Source organism: Phocoena sinus, chromosome 9, assembly GCF_008692025.1.
Source record: "Phocoena sinus isolate mPhoSin1 chromosome 9, mPhoSin1.pri, whole genome shotgun sequence".
NCBI lineage: Eukaryota > Metazoa > Chordata > Mammalia > Artiodactyla > Phocoenidae > Phocoena > Phocoena sinus.
This window is the reverse complement of record NC_045771.1, coordinates 15,608,870-15,631,063: the sequence shown is the minus strand read 5'-3', so window position 1 is coordinate 15,631,063 and position 22,194 is coordinate 15,608,870. Positions and strand designations below refer to the sequence as shown.

Here is a 22,194-nt window from a genome sequence, read left to right as displayed (position 1 = left end):
ATAAACTGGTGGTTCCCAATTACTTGCTGTGCCAGGAGCTTCAAACCAGGTCCTCTCTATAAACACAATTTCCATCAAATCCTGTAACACGCCTTACTCAGAAATGGAACTAGCTAGGCTATAATGCATGTGTGCACATTTGTGTGCGTAAGTAAATCACCCTCTGGGTGAATCAGCCTCCCACAGGAATGAAGGAACTTTTTTTTACTTATGAAACTACTTAAAGCAGTAAGTTCTAAATTCCAAATCATGAACCATTCGTGGGTTGTGAAAGCAGCTGGGGTGTGACTGGTGTATTTAATGAAACAGAATCAAATAGAACACACAATATCTGAGGGCATCACACATAGTAAATAAGTATTCATTTGTGAAACATTCATATTAGTTATGAATGTGATGTATATGTACGTGTGGTGTGTCTGGGTCACTACACAACATGTAAAACAATATGATCAAAAAAGTCTAAGTGCTACTTATCTAGTGCACACATGCAAAAAAATTATATGAGTGAACATTAGGTGGCTTCATGATGGAAGAGGCAGACATCCATGTCCTTTCGAACCAAAACCCCACCTGAACCCCTCCCCACCCACCCCAGTCTTCTAGAATTAGTGTACAAGATCGGAGGGTTAGGAGAGAGGTGTCAAAAACCAAAAACAGGGACATTCCTGGTGGTGCAGTGGTTAAGAGTCCACTTGCCAATGCAGGGGACACGGGTTCGAGCCCTGGTCCGGGAAGATCCCACATGCCCGGAGCAACTAAGCCCATACGCCACAACTACTGAGCCTGCGCTCTAGAGCCCGTGAGCCACAACTACTGAGCCTGTGAGCCACAACAACTGAGCCCGTGAGCCACAACTACTGAAGCCCACGTGACTAGAGCCCGTGCTCCACAACAAGAGAAGCCACCGCAATGAGAAACCCGTGCACCGCAACGAAGAGTAGCCCCCGCTCACCGCAACTAGAGAAAGGCCGCGCGCAGCAACAAAGACCCAACGCAGCCAAACAAACAAATAAATAAATAAAATAAAATAAAAAAAAGCTGAAACACCTACCTCAAAATCCTCAGGCAGAGGGTGGGGAGGTGGTAGGATATAATGTTAATAATAATTCAAAACATTGCATAACAATATTTAAGGAGACTCTTGAACTACCTCAAAGACTTTTAAATACTAAAGTGCAAACTCTTATACAAAAGATAATTACATTCTGCTAAAATCCTAAACTTTGAATAAATACTCATTTATTTATGATCTTTCACTTAAGTTTTGAAAGTTGCTCATGGGGCTCTGGCCTAAATTTTTAAAAATACAAATTATCTCCTTTCTCTTGCTGTGTAATTGCTACATTATAAGGAGGTTTATTTTTCAGGGACCAGAGGGCACTTCTGAAATATTCTATCACCTACTCACCCAGGAACACAAGAAAGAGAGTTCTAGAATGTTTTCTGGGGCTAAGGAATGTCTAACTTTACCATGGAATCCTACTAAAATGCCTTTGTAAACTCTCTGGGAAACTTAGTCTAGTATCCAACGATCCTTTGAAGTTTGTAACATTTTCAACTGAAAAGAAAGCTTATACTCTTCCCACAACTAGAAGTTAGAGATAATGGAGAAACGAAAAGTGATTTAAACCAAGACAAAGGTCTACAGAGGGTCATTCCTGGACGTGGGTCATTCCTGAGCACTCTAACAGCCTCTCTGTGCACAGCAGGAAAGAGGGACCCGCTGATTACAGTCAGTTGAGGAGAAGACTTCACATGTGGAAGACACAACAGTGAGGAGGAAGCCGACAGATAAAACTGGTGCAAATGGACGCAGCTGTGCATCTAAACAAACAAATGAGGAGAGCACAGTCAGAGCCCAGTGGGCTTGGCTGGAAAGACCTCCATCAGGAATCATATGTAGATTTTTTTTTTTTTTTTTTTTTTTGCGGTATGTGGGCCTCTCACCGTTGTGGCCCCTCCCGTTGCAGAGCACAGGCTCCGGACGCACAGGCTCAGCCGCCACGGCTCACGGGCCCAGCCACTCCGCGGCATGTGGGATCTTCCCGGACCGGGGCACAAACCCGTGTCCCCTGAGTCGGCAGGTGGACTCCCAACCACTGCGCCACCAGGGAAGCCCCATATGTAGATTTTAAAAAACAAGAAAAGTAGAGACAGAGAGGAGGACTATAGCTAAGAGGAAGGTCAAAGAGGAAAACTAATGAATTCTTGTTTCTGATAACAACACAGACAGGACAAGCACATCCCTCACCTTCTGTGAGGTTTGGAGAAAGAATACCAACGAGGCCCACATCCCATACATGTCATACATCCTAAGGTTTCTCCTTACCCCACCTACCCCAAGCCAGGCAAACACTGCCCATGGGCACCTCCGACACCTGCTATGTCGAGCTCCCTCCAAGGCCAGGTTAGCGCTCCAGACAGATATATCACCTTGTTCCTGCTGACTTCTCATCCCATGGGGAGGAGCGTGGCTAGGGGAAAGCTAGAGCAGGGCCCCCTAAAACACAGATCCCAAGCTGGGCCCTCTTGTTTGGAACTATGGTTAACCCCGTGCTGGGAAAGGCAGCAGTCCTTGGAGAGAGAGCACAACAGCGGCAAAAGAGACCGAGGGCAGGTCCAGTTGAGAAAGTAAGTGGCTGAATTCTAGTCCCTGTCCTACCTCTAAATGGATGATCTTAACCTCATCAGCCCTCAGTTTCCGCTTCTGTAAAAGGAAGTGATTAACAGTTAAATGAGATGTCTAAAGTACATTTCAAGTCTAAGCTCCTATAAGTCTACAAATCAGGGCTGAGGAGAGGGATAGTGGCTCTCAGCCTTACAGCCAACAGCACGAGGGCAAAATTAAAAATGGATGGAGCAAACTGGGCCACAAACACCTAAAATGGATGGGCTGGGCAGTAGATGTGCATCCCTTGTGCAGAAGAAAAGGCTAGAAAGTGGGGGAAAGACAGGGTCTCTCAAGAATGAGACATGCAGCTCGGAGAGGCGAATGATAAGCAAGGAAGGCCAGGAAGACCCTCCGGTGCCACACACGGCCTCGCCTGGACTTTGCAAGTGCAAATGTATATCCTGACTGAGCACAGGAAGCAGGGCCCCCTGGGAGACCACTCGCTCTCAGCTCACACATTTCCTGGTGGCATGCGATTCGCGGATCGCCTTAGCAAAGAAGTGTGAAGGTGCCTTCCCACTGCTTCGGCTGCTCTTAGGCTCCTGGGGTGAGGCTGCAGGAGTCTCCTCTCCTGTCTCCATCCTCTTCCAGCTTCCTGAGCTCAGATAAAAGGGGCTTTTTTGCCTAGAAGCCAAGAGCATGCTAAATGGCTGATGCTGGGGTGAGTACTAACCAAAGAGTTGGGATTGATTTGGAATCTGAGGGCTCATTCTCATCTGGATAGATGGAAAGTCCCTCATGCGGGGAGCACAGAAGTGGTAAAATGTAAAGAGGTATAATTTGTCTTTATTTTGGCCCACGTACCCACTCGCCTTTCCCGCCACATCGTGCCAAATGAAACAACGGCACACAAGGTCTCCCACCCCACTTCTGGTGACCCAGGGTCCTGTCCACTTCTCACAGCCATTTCTACCTCTGCCCAGCTACCTCCAAAGGACGCTAATACAAGAAGCACGAACAGGACACAAACACAGGTGTGTGTTCACTGGGCCCTACCCTGTACTTAGTTCAAACACTGGGTCACTCACACAGTGTGACGAATAAAGGGTCTGAAAACCTCCCCTTACCACGGGCCCAAAACACCAACTCCTCCTGACTGGTTTAGGGCAAGAGATTGCCACGGTTCATGTTACAGTCACTCTGGCTACCACAGTGTCCTCTGGCGAGGGGAAGCCCTTGGCAGGAACAGAAGAAGAAGGGAGAAGAGGAAGTCGGGGACAAGGAAGGCCCTTCCTTATGTGAACAAGAGTGGCTCTACTTTTCTTCCCTGACTTCTCAAGCCACAGCACACTAAAAGCTGCTGGACTGAGAGATTATGACTCTAGGAACTCCCTCATCAGACTACCTGTGGGAAGACTGCAGGTTAATCAAGTAGCAACCATTTCCACCATAAAAGGTTGTCTACCAGGAGAGGTAAGTGTGGAAGAGGGAAGAGACGGCACTTGGGCCTCTGGGGGAACCACAGTGGAGGCTCCTACAGTCCAGGGACAAGCAGAGCACCAGTGGCATAAGATAGACGGCTTTCTCAGTCGGGGTTCCAGCAGGCTGAATGGCTGGGAGAACCTTCCACAGTCAGTGAAGAAAACAGAAGGAAAACCACCGCTGGCTCTCAGGGAAGAACGCCGGATATGCTGACCCCAAGCTCAGATATGCATGTGCTCCCACAACTCACATTGCACAATAACCAATAGCGTAATAAAAAGGCTGTGGCCATTATCGTAAAACATAAAAAACAACTGCAAAACACGGACCGCTGTTACATAGAATCAGATGTGCTTTATCAGTACTCCTCAGATGACAGCTCTTTATCAAAATCTGAAAGAAATAGGATTCTGTAGAAATGAAAATATATACCCAGTGTTTTTTGTTAAATGGAAATGGCTCTTAACAGAGGAGGATGTACAATATAAATACATATACATAAAAATTCCAAAATGTAAACATCTCTCTAGGTGAAAAGATTGTAATTTTTTCCCTTTTTAAACTGTATTTTCTAATTTTTTATACAATGGGCATATATTACATGTGTGGGCTTTTTTCTTTTTAAGTTTAGAAAAATATGATAGAGCAGGGTCAGCCTGGAGAGGGGAGGAGAGACCCTTTTTCCCAGGAAAGGTGTCAGCGACGCCGTCTCATCGCAAGCACCCACTGCTCTTTGTGCCTCTGCTGCCCCCGTGTGGCTTTGTATAGACATGACACCCAGAACCCCTAGACTAGACCCAACCTGGAACAAACTCCACGGTTACGTTGGACGGATTCCTCTTCCCCTGTTCACCAATTCATGACCTGGATTTGTCCCCTTCATGAACACAGGACTTCTGCAACAGCAAGTGCTAGGACAGGGGGGTGGGAACACTATCAGCTCAGGATGCTAACGAGATGGATACAGACACTGGTGGGGTTCAGGACCCTGAGAACCACTCTGGCAGGAGTAAAGGTGGAGATAAGAAGAGAGGAAGCCTCAGGAGACTAATGGCCAAAGGCAACCATGAAACCGGAAACCTGAAGTCGTACTGGAAACCAGCTCCTTTGCCTCAGGGGATCAAGGTGATACCACATGGAGCTGGTGACATTTACTTACTTCTGCTGTTTGTCCACAGAGCACTAGAGGTGATTGCCCTTGACTTGCTATATGACCACACATTCCCAGAAATGCAGGGAAACCCAGCGGGGTCACAATGTCCACTTTTCCTACTGATTGTATTTTTACCTTATGACTAGATTAGCCTGCTGTTTGAGCAACAGACCATGAAGATTTAGGAAATGGGAGCCAAATTTCAAGTTATTATGAAATGACACGCAAATAGATTTACCCTGATCCCTTAACATTTGCAAAATTGTTACTAGGCATTAGTGCTAAGCCTTAAAATGATGAATTAAAATTTTGCTTACCTAAAAGTCAATTTTTCTCTGCTTGGATTGTCAGATCTATAACAACTAAGGGCAACAGGATCCCTTGACTAATGAACACTTTAATTTTCAAAGCATAGGTAGGCTCCGTGAGCGCGCGCGCGCACACACACACACACACACACACACACACACACACGATGAAACTCCCCAACCGCCATTTCTCAGCCCTATACCTTAACCCCTTTCTCTTGCGTATGACTCTGGGTAAAGCTCAGTATGCTTCTCCTACATCGAGGCTCCAGGACCAGATTGCCTGCCTTCAAATGCAGCCTTCTAGCATTTACTGCGTGACCTGCGTCACCTAACCTTTCTGAGTCTCAGGACCTCCTTTATATAATGGGGATAGTAATAGGACCAGCTCATAGGGCCATTAGAAGGTTAAATGAATTAATATCCATAAAGTGCTGAAAAGAGTACCTGGCACAGGAGGTGCTAGAGGAACTATCCTATAGTTATTTTGCAAAATGGGCTTAAAATGTAATTAATTAATTAACTTTTAAAAACAGTAATTAAAAAAACAAACTTGATTTTCTCTCCATTTTTTTTACTAAAAAACACCATTTATTACTCAAACTGGGTGACCAAAAAGTGGTCAGGCCCTCTTTGTCCACCTCTTAAGTCTGATGTCATTTTCAGGAGAATCGGATTCATTGACCTTATTCTTTTCCAAGCCTCTTCCTTAACCCCCTCATCATAGCCCTTATCAGATCCCTCTTCATCAATCCCACGTATTTTAGGAAAAGTAAAGGACATGCATGTGTGTGTGTGTGTGTGTGTGTGTGTGCGTGCAGGTGAGAGAAGTGCGACCATCCTGAGCATCCCGACACAACCATCCTTTCAATGTCATCCCCTCCCTTTTCCTCCCAGCTCTGGCCCTGGATCTCCCCCTCTTTCCCCACCTTCCATCAGGCAGTTGTGTCGGTTCCTCACGCCAGGGACCCTCACCTGTTGGTGTTCTCCAGAACCTCCACCTTCTTCCGGAGCTCGGAGTTCTCCGTTGAACAAGACTCCACCCTACAGAGGAGAGAGAGAGAGAAAAATAAACTTAGTTTTTTGTCAGGGGAGCAAACACTAAGCCAGGAGCTAGGATGGAGGCAGGTGGGGTTGAGAGAAAAAAGACAGGGAAGGGCTTCCCTGGTTGCACAGTGGTTGAGAGTCCGCCTACCGATGCGGGGGACGTGGGTTTGTGCCCCGGTCCGGGAGGATCCCACGTGCCGCGGAGCGGCTGGGCCCGTGAGCCACGGCTGCTGAGCCTGCGCGACTGGAGCCTGTGCTCCACAACGGGAGAGGCCGCAACAGTGAGAGGCCCGCGTACCGCAAAAAAAAAAAAAAGACAGGGAAGCAGCTACTCTAGGGAGGTGAGGGAGAGAACTTGGCCCACCTGAGTTGGGGAAAAGGGTGAGTAGACAAAAGAAAAAAGAGAGAGAGAGATGGGTAACCAGTGCCTCAGTAATGGAAAATGAATAGGGGTGGTACAAAACATAAACTTCTTTTAGGGTGTTCCAACCTTGATTTCTCTCGACTCTTCCCTATGGCTCTCAATGTCCATCACAATTCTCCCTCTATGCTACAGGGTCTGGATGCTGCTGGCTGTACTCTTGACCTGAAGGGCTGACAGGAAGCCCAGGGGCTTGGGGCAGGGGGAGAGTGAAGGACAAGAACCCGGGACCTCAAGACAAGGAATCCAGGTGCCGGAGCAGGCATGCCCCAAAGAGGCAATAAAGAGATTTTCATCGAAACATCTTGACCCTGGATACCTACAGACAATAACAAACAGAATGGGACTGCTTAATGCTATATTACCAACACCTAAATCAGGAGGAAGAAACACTGACTTTCAGTAGGAACTTCAAGAACCAGCCAGGATCCACCAACTGCTCTTCTCACCAGACACACATAAAGATTCATTTCTAGGTCCCGGTACTCATTCCAATGGTATTAGTTTGCCAGATGGGAACTATTTTCTAGGGCTAATACAAAATTGTATTTAATTTACGTTTTTCTAACAGCCCTCCTGATATTCCAGGCTATTCAGAAGAGCAAAAGGTGCCTTCAAGTGTTTTTGTGAAAAGTCACTCACCTATGACACAAATTATAGTGGACAGAAAAAAAAGAACGCCAACCTGCTTTACTTACTTCATCCCCTGTTGCTTTCTCTAGCGTGCGAGGGATGTGGCCAACAGGAATTGATTAATTAGCGCCTCTCCTCTGAGGAGTCCAGGAATATGCATGAAGGTTAGCATTTGTACTTATTTGAAAGGAAGTCTTCAGGGACTTAAGGACCCTTGGCTGGAAACCGTGCGGTACAAATGCCTACTAAGACTGAATGTACTTTTTATCACCTGCCAGATCTATAAGCTTTCCCCTCTAAAAACCACTAGGTGGCAGGCAAAACATAGCTGATAAACCAACGGCCTTTGCCGGGGTCCAGACCAAGAAATTGAACCCCCTTCTCATAGAAAGCAGGGCCCCCCCCGCACTTACATTCCTCTACATGAATTGCTCAATACACACAACCACTTTGGCAGGAGGCTTACTTTTTCTCCAAACTGTCCATGTATTCCTTCTTCTTCCTCCTACTTTCCTGGGCAGAAATCTGCAGTGGAAGGGGAGAAAAAAGGATTATGTTCCAGCTATCTCAGTAAACCAGTATGACAAGAGGCCATGAGCAAAGAAATCACAAAAGCCCTGCTCACTTTTGTGGCCACTTCCCATTTGTTTAACCCACTGGCTCATCTACTAATCACCTCTTCTGTCCTCCCTGCTTTCAACCAGCTGATGTTCTCATCTACTTTCCAACACTAGGTCTCCAGTGAGAAGGACAGTGGTCCAGGAGTCAGAGTGGAACATGTGGGTCACAAACCATCTGTATGGTCTTAGATAAATGATTTCAATTCTGTGGACCTAGTTGGCTCAACTATAATACATAATATAAGCCAGTTGGGGTTAGTCGTATAAAAATTCCCTGGCGGTTCTGCACATGGACGAAAAATTTTAACTCTAAACTCTTTCCTTCCTCTCTCTTTGTCCCCTCCCTCCTGCTCTGCCCATGCCCTAGCCATGCCCCAGGGCCTCTGCACCCCTGATCCCCACTGTAGGGGCCTAGGACTAGGAGACTGCTGGACCCAGGTATAGAACAGTGGTCTGCAGAATTTTTTATCAAAAACCTCTATCAAGAAAAAAAATTAAGCAAGCACCCATAATACATTTATATTTATTCATTTATAAATTATACACATGCCTACTAGAGGGAAATATTGTGTATCTAATAAAACAAATTTTAAAGGCTGAGATTTTTTCAAAATGTTAATGGGAGTTCTACTAGTTTCTTCCCGCCCCTGTATGGGTCATCTTAGGCACCACAGAGTGTGCACGCCCGACCTGGAGGCCCACTGACCAGAAGATGTATGGGGAGGTCTGGGGGAAGACAGGGGCAAGCCTTGGTCCCCACCACGGGACGGGCCAGTGTTGGCCACCGGGAAGGGAGGGTGGGCATGCTGGCCGGGTTTGCTCACTGTCTCTGCTCACAGAAGTGCTTGCATTTGAAGGACTCACCTTGTTCTTGATTTTCCTCCGGATTTTCTTCAGGGCCTTCTCCTCTGATTTTGTCAGGGGCAACTTGGTGGGGATGGGATAGCCCTCGGCGATCAGGGTTCTCTTCTCTTCCTCCGTCAGGACCAGGGGGCCTGATCCCTGAAGCTTCTGTGCAGACCAAGGAGCAGAAAAGGGTCAAAGAGGAAAAGCCGGGTGTGCCGGAGAAACACCTCCTGAGGGGTGAGGAGGGTCTGTTAGGATGTCTTGCCAATGGCTAAGGGAAAAGGAGGCCCATCTCTTTTGGTGAGAAACGGGCACTTTGAAGTGGAAGCAAAAATGCAAAGACACTCGTGTGAGTGTTACAACCCAAGGATTATAAGGGAAAGGGTAAAGAAACCTCCACCCATTATTTCCCAGAAAGTACCCTGCTGGCTAAAACAACAAAATTAAAGGAGACAATTCATTTCCCACGTCCCTAGAGATTTCCTGTCCTCAGAGTGATGAAGGATTCACTTGGAACTCTGTTTGCGGAAAGTTTTGTTGTTCTCCTAAAGATGCCATTTGGCAAGATGCTCTCTAAACACTAGGAGTTGCTTCTTGACCTCTACTTCCAGCTAAGGGGCCAGGGCTCCTAGGGACACACCTGCAGGCATGTTCCATGAAAGTCACTGGTCAGCACAGTCCCAGACTCTCCATCATCAGTGGAGATGAGAACTGTAGCTCATCTAATTTCATCCATATTAGGACAATGTGTTTATAATTAGTCAAATAAATGGAGTACCTACTGCATATTAGCTCCACAGTAGATGCACGGAAGAATCAAAACGAACTCTGTCTCTTAAGTAGCTAATGATCGAGACCGAGACTAAATTGAAACACGTGAAAGAATGAGAGCAATTAAATGCTAGACTGTAATATTCACTCAAGGTACATTAAAAATATGAAGAAGGAGAACGCTTATGTGAGTTTGTGTGATAAGGGAAGGCTTAGGGTAGCAGATAAGGCTTGAATTGGGCTTCCTGAAAGAAAGGGGGTGATTTACACAGAGGAGGACATTACAACAAAGGCAGTATTGTAAAAAGTAACTGAAGAAGCCACTCTGCGTAGAGGGAGTGAGGAGTTCTGGAAGCAGCGGCAGGTTGGGCACATAGGAGGGTGTTTGTACCCAGCAGAGGTATGAGGGCTTGATGCCAACAGATAACAGGGAAACAACACAGATGCTGAGCCAGTGTATGATATGGGAAGGATTTCCTCCATGACCACGTGGAATGGATTAATTGTGGTAGGACCCACAAATCCATAGGATGGACACTATTTCAGTAATCAAAGGAGTGAAGGGTTAGAGGAGAGAAGGCAAAGGTGGAGTGGAAAGAGTTAATTCCCTGGCCCTCGGTAATAGTGATATATAAGAAGGTGGCCACAGATCTAGAACTTTCTGAGTTTCTGACACAGACTGAACTCAAATTTTCAAAATTACGTTAATTAATACATGATTATTCTAAGAATTTTTAAATAACTCATTTCATTCAAATTTGCTCTATGTGACATTATAAATTCAGTAAGGCTGACTAATTTTTAAATCCTCATAGAAAACAATCGACTATTCAGAACAATGAGAAGTTAATTATCTAACCCTAAATTTTTTAAAATTTTATTTTATTTATTTATTTTATTTTATTTTTGGCTGTGTTGGGTCTTCTTTGCTGCACGTGGGCTTTCTCTAGTTGCGGTGAGCAGGGGCTACTCTTCATTGTGGTGTGTCATTGTGGTGGCTTCTCTTGTTGCAGAGCACAGGCTCTAGGCATGTGGGTTTCAGTAGTTGTGGCACACAGGCTCAGCAGTTGTGGCTTGTGGGCTCTAGAGCACAGGCTCAGTAGTTGTGGCACATGGGCTTAGTTGCTCCGCCGCATGAGGGATCTTCCCGGACCAGGGCTCGAACCCGTGTCCCCTGCATTGGCAGGCGGATTCTTAACCACTGTGCCACCAAGGAAGCCCTACCCCTAATTTTTATTTGGAAAAATTATATATGTGAGGGATGAATGTTGACTCATGATTTCCATCCTGAGTCACTGGGTTAAGAGTTGCACCACAGGCAAAAAGGGTTAAATTATATTTTTGAGCTTTAGACAACGCATTTACTCTCAGAGCAATTTTTCAGTTCATCAAAGATTGCTTATTTAAAAAATAAATTATTTCCTATCATAGGTCATAAAGACCACCTAAATTGATGATAAATATTTGTGATACAATTTCGAGAAGAATAACAACCCATTTTTATTCCTCATGCTTGTAGCTATAAAAAAGAAACGTGAATAAAAACTGGAAGTGTGCACAGGAAAGGAAGAGAATGTGTTAGCATGATGAGGTCACAGGCAGTTCTTAGAAAATGTTCTTTAAGACTGTCATCCCCCTGCTTCAGCAGTTAGACCTAAAACTTCCTACAGGCTCCGAATGGTATGCACGCTGGGTGAAGGTCCGAGTGACAGAATGGGGGATGGGGGTGCAGGGATGCAGGGGACACTCACGTGCGGTGCGGTGAGGAGTGGGGAGCTGGCAAGTGCCGAGGGGGCCCGCACTGGGGCCCTGGCGGGGCTGTGGGTCTGCGGCAGGCCAAAGGGGTGCAGGCGCGGGCTGGGGCTCAGGCTGCCCTCTGAGTCGCTGCTGTGGCTGCTGGGAGGGGTGGGCGGTAAGTGCAGGTGGTCCACGGAGGCTGAGGGGAAAAGAACGGATTGCATCCATCAGGGGGCAACAGAGCAGGACTTGGGGCAGTTCAACATTCAACATCCCTACAGCAGAACTCAGGACAGCTGAACAAAAGAATGAGGGATATGGAAAGGCCTCCAAAATGTATTACTATTAAGGTTAAATTTTAAGAGTGTTTCTTTCAAAAAATTTGAAAGGTTGCATTATTGGGTTCCAAGTCCGCAGTCCTTGATATGGCCTCATGGCAGGTGCTCTTGGCTTGATTGTCAGGCTTTATTTGGGATACATTTTTGGATTAGGTTTTTCAGTTTTACTTTGGTCAGTGAGGGTTTCAGTAGATATGATGGTATTGTCTGCTGGTCTCAGCCTATAGAGGAGCGGAATAAATCAAGGTGCAAAACAGTGTATAAAGTAGCCCTCCTTTTGTATGAAAAAGGAGAGAAAGAGAATACAGACCCCCATTTGCTCGTATCTTCGTAAAGAAACTCTGGAAGGTATATAAGAAACTAATAAAATTATGACGTAATGGGGTGGGGAAATTACAGTAAGTAGGGACAGTGCTGGCATAACCTTCCCTCTGTTCATTTCATATAGTTTCCATAGTTTGACTTGTAAACCATGTTAATGTATTAGGATCTTTTTTTTTTTTTTTTTTAATAGCAAAAGCAGGGAGCCCCATGAGTGTTTGAGAAAAGCTCATTTGTTTCTGGAGGAATGTGCATGGTAGGGCCCATAGGCCAGATGCCAGGCATTCTTGATTCAGATAATACCCAATCCATCTGTGGATAGACAGGTAGGCATTGGAAGACAAATTGGGGGAGGGGTGTCTCCCACAAAGTCCTCCAGCATCTAAGCATCCTTCACCTGTCCTCAGGGAGACACCCACACCCTCTGCCGGGGCCTTTGAGCCTTAGCCGGTGCTAATCCGGCATCTCCAGGGCAGGAGGGATGGGTTGCCGAGGGAGGAATCCACTCTGGAGTGCTGAAATACCTTGACAGCCAGCTGCTGTTACTGAGCCAAGGAACATGACCCTTGGGTAAACCTTTCACTCCACACCCCTCCTGGAGCCCCCAGGACAACAGAGCCCTGAGTGCAGCGGCTCTGAACTGGGCAAGGAGCCTGGAGGCCTCATACACACCTGGCCTTCCTCGGCCAGAGAACAGCTCGGGGCCATGGGAAGGCCTCGGTCTCCTGCCCGATGTACTGTGAATGGGAAGAGACTTTCTGACACACAGCTACTCACCTAAGAGAAAGGATTCCCCCACAGCTGCCTTTGGAGGTGACAAGCTGCAACCAGACGGCTCTCTCGCCCACTGAGACACCTGAATATCCTAGGTAACCACAGGTGATGTGTCTCTCTCTGCCACGCCCCGCGCCCACTCCCATTCACAGCACACTTTCGTTCTCTCTCTCTCTTTCTCTAACCCATCTCTTTTCTCTTTCTAACATACTGCTTTTCACTAGATGCCTCTCCGCCCAAGAGCTCCCTGGTTTTTTAGAGTCCATGGGCACTCTGAAAGCTAAAGAATATTCTAAAACAGTCCTATGCATCTCCACTGCCAACTCTTCTGCCACCACTTCCAGGCAGCTAAGGAGGGTAGGTATGCACCTTAAACTTATGTGCTCACCTAGGAAGGAGTCCCAAGCGCATTAACCAAGTTTTTCCCAATGCCATGACAACCTATGGCACTCTGTGGTGTCAGATGAATTAAGCAAGGAAGCCATCAGACTGGGGTGGCTCCAGTGCTCTGGTGGCCCTACATAGGCAAACCAAAATCTAAGCCTCTAAATGCTTCAAGGTTACCAGACTGAAACCTAGGACAACCAGTCACAAACAACCAACTTGGCTTTAAGTTATATCCAATCAATGATTTCCTTACTTTGGGCTTTCCTCGTGGTGCAGTGGTTAAGAATCCACCTGCCAATGCAGGGGACACGGGTTCGAGCCCTGGTCCGGGAAGATCCCACATGCCGCGGAGCAACTAAGCCCATGCGCCACAACTACTGAGCCTGCGCTCTACAGCCCATGAGCCACAACTACTGAGCCCGCGTGCCACAACTACTGAAGCGTGCGCGCCTAGAACCCATGCTCCGCAACAAGAGAACCCACCACAGAGAGAAGCCTGCGCGGCAATGAAGAGTAGCCCCCGCTTGCCGTAACTAGAGAAAAGCTTGCGCGCAGCAACAAAGACCCAACGCAGCCAAAAATAAAATAAAAAATTTAATTAAAAAAAATAATAATTTCCTTACTTTGCTTCCACCTTTTCTTTATAAAAGTCTCCTCCCAGCTCCTGTCGGTGGAAACTTGTAACTGGTTTGGTGCTGCAGAATGTAATTAAGTTTTGCTCAAATAAGCTCTTAAAATTTTTAATTTTTTAGAGTTTATCTTTTAACAATGCTTATCTTTTAACCATGGTAAACAAACAAACAAGCAAACCAAAACCAAAACAAAACAAAACCCAGGAGTGGCCAAACCTAACAGGGGCTCCCGCTGTCTGCCATGTGGTTAGTCTGGAGAACTAACCAAGAATACCAGAGCTCACTTGTCCCTTTCACTAGGCACAGCCCTAATTATTCTAATACCTTTCTCCTTTTTCCAAGCAGAAGGTGCTCCACAAAAAATGAAAATGGCATGGCAGGAAAAGTGAAGCAAACTCGAATCTCCTCTTACTTAATTATTAAGAGCTACTGCCCTGGCCACAGGTGCCTCAGTATCGTATTTCTAAATATCACTTGAAATGTTGCTCTTGGATTACTTACTGACAGGGCTGGGGACAACTGGCTACTTTGCCTAGAAGCCCTGTTGCATTCAAGGATATTTAATTTCCTCCTCTCTGTACATCTAGGATAATGAGGAAGGACGGCCATTTACTTTACCCTTGAAATGTTTCTCCTCCAGTGATCCCAGATTCCAAAGCCACTAGGGGGTTCACTGGTACAGTTGTGACATTTTCTGAAGCATATTGCAACATAGATTTAAAAGCAAGATGCATGTGATAGTTGTAACCGGTGTCACAAAAATGAAAGGAATTACTTTGGAGCAGTATATAAAGCTGAAAGGCACTAAAACATATCACTCAGTGAAAAGAAATACTGTCTCAATATGGATTTTAGTCAGTATTTCTAACTTTAAAAACAGAATCCTTTCTTTACTGATGATAAAGGGTAAATGCCAACCTTGATTAAGTTGTCACAGATCAAGTCCTGAGTATGTTTCTGGTGGAATGAAGGTAGACTTTGTTTCCCTGAGCACTGCCACTATGTAACATCTGCTCATTACATCTACACCATAGCGCGGATACCCTTCCCATGACAAGTGCATATACTAATTTCCTATTTGTCGACCACACCAATGAGCTACCCTTATAACCTTGTGCCAAAAGTATAAATAAAAAGGGAGGGGATGGTGTGTCTGAAGGCACAGAATTAAGAGCAGGATCTGTGCAAAGTAACTCAATTAAAAAGGCTGAGAGGGACTTCCCTGGTGGCACAGTGGTTAAGAATCCACCTGCCAATGCTGGGGACACGGGTTCAAGCCCTGGCCCGGGAAGATCCCACATGCCACGGAGCAATTAAGCCTGTGTGCCACAACTACTGAGCCCAAGTGCCACAACTACTGAAGCCCGCGCGCCTAGAGCCCGTGCTCCCCAGCAAGAGAAGCCACCGCAATGAGAAGTCCACGCACCGCAACAAAGAGTAGCCCCCACTCGCCGCAACTCCTGAAGCCTGCGCGCAGCAACAAAGACCCAACACAGCCAAAAGAAAAAAAAAAAAGAAAGAAAGAAAAGAATAAAAAAATGCCAAGAGAGCTTCCTAGACTCCGTGAGACTTAGGGGTCTACGTTCAGGATTCCTGACTATGGGCTTCACACAGGACAAGAAAAAGACCGACACAGAGAAAGAAGAAAGTGAAAGTGTGATAACCCCAAGTGTGACACTACTTAACTCTAAAAGGATGGCAAGAAGCCCAGTAGGATGCAGGAACAAAGGAGGCTCCTTGCAACAACTGTCATCTGAAATCAACATTTAAAAACATTGAGTTGGTCAGACAGATAAACCGTGAATTCACTTCACAAAGGGTTTAAACTAGAATTGTTTGTTGTAAGTAGGCCAGGTGCCTTTGTGGATATGTGCCTATTTGCCTCTACTGCTCATCACTCCAGGACAGGGAGCTGGGTTTTATCCACACGATGGCTTGAGGGCAGCGGTTCCCTTGTCCCCTTGTCAGCACCCAAGTCACAGCAGTCTACGAACATGCTGAAAAGTCACCCTGCCTAGGAGTAAAAGTTAAAGATTTAGCTGGAAAAACTTAGCTTTCAAAGTTTGTATTTACAATCGAGAACGGAGCTATTTCATAAAGCAAGTTCTGCCTTTGGTACAATCAAGCCCAGCACTATCTCGCACATTCCCCATCTCTTTAGACGGTGCACCCACATCTGTTAACCCAAAGGAGAGAGTGGACAGACCTTCCTTAGGAGAGAAGTTTAGGAACTGATCCACTTCATGAGGCTCCAGCTTAATCTTAGGAATAACTGTCTGGCACGAGGAATCAACCTAAAGGAAGAATTTCAAACACAGTTTTTAAAAACCAATAACAAATCTGAAGAAACACCCCAGGGAGTTATTTGTCATCTGTGTCTTCCTCCCAGGACAGCCCTGCTTCTCTGGGGCTGGCGAGGCCCGGCTGAGTGCAGGCTGCTTCTTGGACAGGGAGGTGTTTTAGTCCTTAACCTTTCCCTCATTGCCAAACCTGGCAATACAGGTGATGGAACCCTCAGAATTCTAAAATTAAGAACCCAGGGCTAGGGAGTTCCCTGGTGGTCCAGTGGTTAGGACTCAGCACTTTCACTGCTGTGGCCTGGGTTCAATCCCTGGTTGGGGAACTGAGATCCCACAAGCCTCGTGGCACAGCCAAAAAAAAAAAAATCCAGGGCTCACTTATCAGTGCTTTCTTTCTATTGTTTTTATGGACTATAAAGGCCTTTTATCACAAAATAGTCTGGTACATTTTTAAGGGTCATGGCCTCCAGCAGTGTGTCCTGCGGTAGGAACTGTGTGAACCCAGCTGCATCCATTCTCTCCAGGTTCCTGACAACTGACAGCAACTAACCATGAAACACTGAGTACAGGAAGGAGGAAAGGTATCTGGCCCGTGCATGGGGAGCAAGGCCATGACCCTGCCCTTTCTCAGTGACATGCATGAACATGAACTGAACTAAAATCTCATGGAGCAAGGAGACTTATACAGACTCCAGAAGCCTAGTCTGATTAACAGACTCAGGTAGCTATTGAGAAGGGAATTCTAGAGGGCAGTGCAGAGGTGCTCTGTCCACAATCCCTCATCTTCCACACGGATGGAAGGTAAGAGCACAGGAGTGAGTTCTCAGCAAAGCCTTAGTGGCCCCACCACTGCTGTGCTACCTTTTCCTGAACAGGTGGACCACTATACCTCGCTCAGAGGAGATCTGACTTAAAGATGGTCAGCAGAGTCATTGTTTATAACCTGTGACTTTGAACTTAAGGAAAGTTAGGACTGGATTCCAATATCTGGAAGAAGATGTACAAGTATGACTCTGGTCCATCACCAGACACTGAAATACCCAAAGAGAAGGTGGAGTAAAACTAAATCCTACTTGCCGTAGGTGTGGAACTGAGCAAGGAAGAAATTCCAGATTTCTTACGTTTTCCACGGGGAATACATTAGGAATTGGTAGGTGGGAGATCCCTGAATTAAGTCAGGGTAACTGAGCACTACACAGGAACTAGCATTCCCTATTGCCACGGCACAGAAAGCCATGGATCGCGTCATCATCATAACCACTCCCTTTCCACCGGCTTAAAAATCAGTTCCAGGGAGAATCTTTTTTCCCCATGGATATCTATGTATTTTTAAAATTTTGTAATAGCAATCATAGAAAAAATGAAATGAGACTTGCTACCAATTTTTCTGGAAATGCCTTTAAAGGAAGTGATGTAAGCAACGCTGACACCAAATCAACATATCCTAGATATATACATAAATACATTTTTACATACATACATACATATATAGTTATATATCTTTAAACATATACAACCACTAGCTCCAAAAAGATTAAGTGCCTTATTGGAGAATGAGGATCCGTATCTTTTGATCCAATCTGTTTATATGGAGGAAAAATGAGTATACCCCAGCGTTCATTTCCAGAGGGGGTTCCTCCTTTTCAAAAGGGGTAGAGATGGCAGTGATGGTCAGAGTGACAGACGGAACTAGTCCTGAGGGCGGCTCGTCCGTGATTGGCTCTGTCTTGATGGTTGCTGATGGAAAGTCTGTAGACAGGTACCATTTCTCACTCTCCACTTCATCTGTGGGAAAAAGATAAGCACACATGTGAATCTGTTCAGGGCATCAGGTATAAGTAAAACAAATGGCACTGACCTTTCTCCTCAAAAAGAAGCTCCAACAAAGAATTATTGTGGGTAGAATAAAAGGAAATAAAATGAGGATGTGAGAGAGGAGATAAATGGATGAAGAAATGAATGGCAAAGTGAGAATCTATACTTGTATTCACTTGAGTGTAAGGATGCCTAAAGCAACTCTGGAAGGATACATATAAAAGAAAGAAACTAGGCTCTCCAGGCAGAGCAGGAAGGAGACTAGGTGGATGGGGAATAGGATAGGAGAGAGAATTTCAGTGTGTAGTGTTTTATACTTTTTGGTTTTCAAACCAATTAATATATGGAAAGGAAAGAAAGAAAGAAAGAAATGCATTTTAAAATAAGAAGGAAAGAAGCGAATGGTTGACAACCAGGGTCTCAGGAGACAGGACTGGAGACAGGTCTCTGTCCTTCTCCCCAATGGATGGTTATTTGTTTTCTTCTTTTTCTTCTCACTCCCCGTCATTGGTCCTAGTCTGCTTCTCTACAACGCCGCTTATGCCTTACACCTGACCTAGACTTCCAGAATTTTACTTAGCCCTCTAAGAAACTTCAGAGTTTGTAACAGACATCTGCCCCTTGCTGAAATGGATGAAATGCTCATCCAGAGGAAAGGGCGGCATCTTGTCAAGTCTGGTCTTGGCTTGCCTCTGGCTTTCGTGACAATCACAGGCCTGAGGATCACAACAAAGCAACAGCACCGAACAGACAGAAGCACCTCCATCACTCAGTGACATTCTCCTGGGAGCCTGCATGGTACCCTGCATTTCTTACCAAGTTACATCAGAGCAGGTACCTCAGCATAGCCCTGGGAAAGGAGGGAGGAGGGCAGGAAAGGGAACAACAGCAAGAAGGCTGCAAACAGGTGCAGAACGAGAGAAAACAAGTCAGAGATTCCCAAAGTCAGCATTCCTCACCTGTTACCAGTTTTACTAAAGCGAGACTAAAATAAAGCAAAGATATGCTCCCTTGCTTTATGAAAACGTTTAAACACACACACACACACACACACACCAGGTGCTTCATGAACTATTACTGTCCAGGGGAGCAAAGTCATTCACATTATGAATTATTTTACACTCAAGAATTGGGCTCAACTTTTCTTATGAAAAGGTACGTGAACATCATTCAGAACTGTCAAGAGGGCAGTGGAAGAGTGGGCACGGAAGCTAAAAACTGAAGTTCGCAATTGTTAAGGTTGTGTTTCTTTTTTTTTTTTTTTTTTTTTTTTTTTTTTGCAGTACGCGGGCCTCTCACTGTTGTGGCCTCTCCAGCTGCGGAGCACAGGCTCCGGACGCGCAGGCTCAGCGGCCATGGCTTACGGGCCCAGCCGCTCCGCGGTATGTGGGATCTTCCCGGACCGGGGCACGAACCCGTGTCCCCTGCATCGGCAGGCGGACTCTCAACCACTGCGCCACCAGGGAAGGTTGTATTTCATAAGCAACTTCCTTCAAACACAGGGAAAGGTTAGATTCACATGCATCATGGAAAATAATTTTCCCCCAAATCCAATTTCTAATTGACTCAATTAATTATTCCAGCCCCAATTTATTTCCTGAGGTCAAATAAAGACGGGCAAGACTTAGGTTGGTTGAAGGTGTTTGCTTTTAGAGCTGGTTCTATGGAGCTGCTGAGTCCTATGGGGTGATGGAGGATTTCCGTCATTCTCGGGGTGTGCGCCACATCCTGGCCGAGCGGGAGGGGCAGGTAACAAAGGTCCTTTTGAAAGCAGCCAGAGGATGGAGACCACACTGTACTTGATGCAGAACCCTGCTGGGCAGATGGGCCCCCTAGCTCAGCTTGGGGAAGCAACTGGATGAGGAACCAAACGAAGTACCTAACACCACTCCCAGAATGAGCTTAGGCGTGAGGTCTCTGCCACCTGTAAGGAAGACACGCTTAGGACAGATGTGGGGAGGGGCTGGAGAGACAGAGAGAGCACAGATCACATTTTCTCCACTCAGCAATGATGTGTTCATACCTCTGCCTTGTCAACACTTACAGCCTGTCCACACTGAGCAATATTTACCTCTAGCAGAGACTGGAAGAGAGACAGTAAGATGAAATATAGTCTCAGTATATATTAAAATTAACAGTTAAGGAGGCATCCCTGAGGAAAAGGTCACATGCAATTACCAGGGAATGGTGAGATAAGGCCAGATCCCATGGCTGTGTGGTTACAATTACTGTGATGAAACATAATTCACAAGGCACAACAGGTAAAACTAAATACAAAAAGCAAATACAAAATTACAAGCAAAATAGAGACAGGTAATGAAATTAGTTCTTCCAATCTGGCTAAGCCATTCTCAAAGCACACACATTCATAAAATAGGTCAAGATAGTCTATATTCTTTTTTTATTTTTGGTTTTTTGTTTGTTTGTTTTGTTTTGTTTTTTTGCGGTACGCAGGCCTCTCACTGCTGTGGCCTCTCCCGTTGCGGAGCACAGGCTCCGGAGGCGCAGGCTCAGCGGCCATGGCTCACGGGCCCAGCCGCTCCGCCGCATGTGGGATCTTCCCGGACCGGGGCCCGAACCCATGTCCCCTGCATTGGCAGGCAGACTCTCAACCACTGCGCCACCAGGGAAGCCCAAGATAGTTTATATTCTTAATGCTCAGTGTCCTACACCCCCATTTTAAAATTTTTTATATAATCTTTGCTGTATCAGAGATGGAGACTGACGGACAAATAATGATATGTGAACTATGAAACAAAACTTCCCCTGAACTCTTCCAAGAGAAAAGCCCAAGGAAGCTGCCTCTCCTCCCCTGAGCCTTTTGGGGACAAACCACTGGTGCTGCCTTCATGCTTCCATTTCAGTACAGCAATTTATTACTCTACCTTGAAAGATGTTTTTTGAATTAGAAAGAAGTTTAAGGCCATCAACCTCAGATATGTGTTTTTATAGATGAGGAAACTAACATGCAGGTCTAAATCACGCAGCAAATATGTGGCAGAACCCAGATCTCCCGATCCATTAAAGAAACAACTAAACATGTAGATAAAGATGTGTGCACAGGGACTTCCCTGGTGGTCCAGTGGTAAAGAATCTGCCTTACAATGCAGGGGATGTGGGTTCGATCCCTGGTCAGGGAAATAAGATCCCACGTGCCAAGAGGCAACTAAGCCAGCGCGCCACAACTACTTAGCTTGCATGCCTCGACTAGAGAGCCTGTGTGCCACAAACTACAGAGCCCATGCACTCAGGAACCTGCGCACAACTACAGAGCCCATGTGCCCTGGAGCCTGCGTGCCAGAACTAGAGAGAAGCCCTGTGCCACAACAAAGAGCCTGTGTGCCGCAACTAAGACCCAATGCGGCCAAAAATAAAATAAAATAAATAAATATTTTTTTTAAAAAGATGTGTGCACAGATATGCTCACTGCAGCATTATTTATAATCAAAAAACACTGAAAGTAACCAAAAGAGCAAAAAGTAAGGGCAAAGTGAATGAATTAGGGTACATCCATACAATGGAAATATTATGCAGCCAGTAATGTTACATGTTTAAACACTTTTTAATAACAAGGCAAAGAGTTATGATAGAATATTAAGGAAAAAACCTGAATATAAATTTATATACTATTAATGAAGAAACTGATAGGAAAAAAAGACTGAAAGGAAATATGTCAAAATAGTAAAAATATCTCTGGAGAATAATTCAGAACATGAGTGACTTTTTTTTTTCTCTAGTTTCATACTATTTCTAAATTTCCTATACTGGGAATATATTGTCCCTGGATGATCACACATGGACATGGCCTGCTTCTGCCTGCTCTGCTTCATATTTTATGATGGTAATTATTACATAGACGCCTTAGTGGGTCAAGTGGCCCATTTAGAGTCCCTTGACTTAAGAAGAGTCAATGAGTACCTTAATATATGTTATAAATTGCATAACTGGCTCCAGTTCTTCGTTTGTCCCTCTATCCCTGTCCTTTGCCATGTAAT

General features: G+C 45.6%; 1 protein-coding gene and 1 non-coding gene across 3 annotated transcripts in view; one reads left to right on the top strand and one right to left on the bottom strand.

Moving 5' to 3' along the window:
• Positions 1 to 22,194, bottom strand: part of CREB3L2 (cAMP responsive element binding protein 3 like 2) — a 116,777-nt gene that overhangs the window by 14,029 nt on the left and 80,554 nt on the right. For both annotated transcript variants that reach the window (XR_004351410.1, XM_032642889.1), the window contains exons 3-8: positions 17,994 to 18,169; positions 16,291 to 16,378; positions 11,647 to 11,831; positions 9,143 to 9,289; positions 8,125 to 8,183; positions 6,533 to 6,601 (exon numbers count right to left, since the gene is read on the bottom strand). Coding sequence is in view for 1 of the 2 variants with exons in the window: in XM_032642889.1 (XP_032498780.1) it covers positions 6,533 to 6,601; positions 8,125 to 8,183; positions 9,143 to 9,289; positions 11,647 to 11,831; positions 16,291 to 16,378; positions 17,994 to 18,169 (724 nt within the window). In the remaining variant the exon portion in view is untranslated. The remainder of the gene's footprint in view (positions 1 to 6,532; positions 6,602 to 8,124; positions 8,184 to 9,142; positions 9,290 to 11,646; positions 11,832 to 16,290; positions 16,379 to 17,993; positions 18,170 to 22,194) is intronic.
• TRNAE-UUC lies at positions 16,636 to 16,707 on the top strand. The gene has a single exon. It is a non-coding gene; the product is annotated as a tRNA-Glu (tRNA).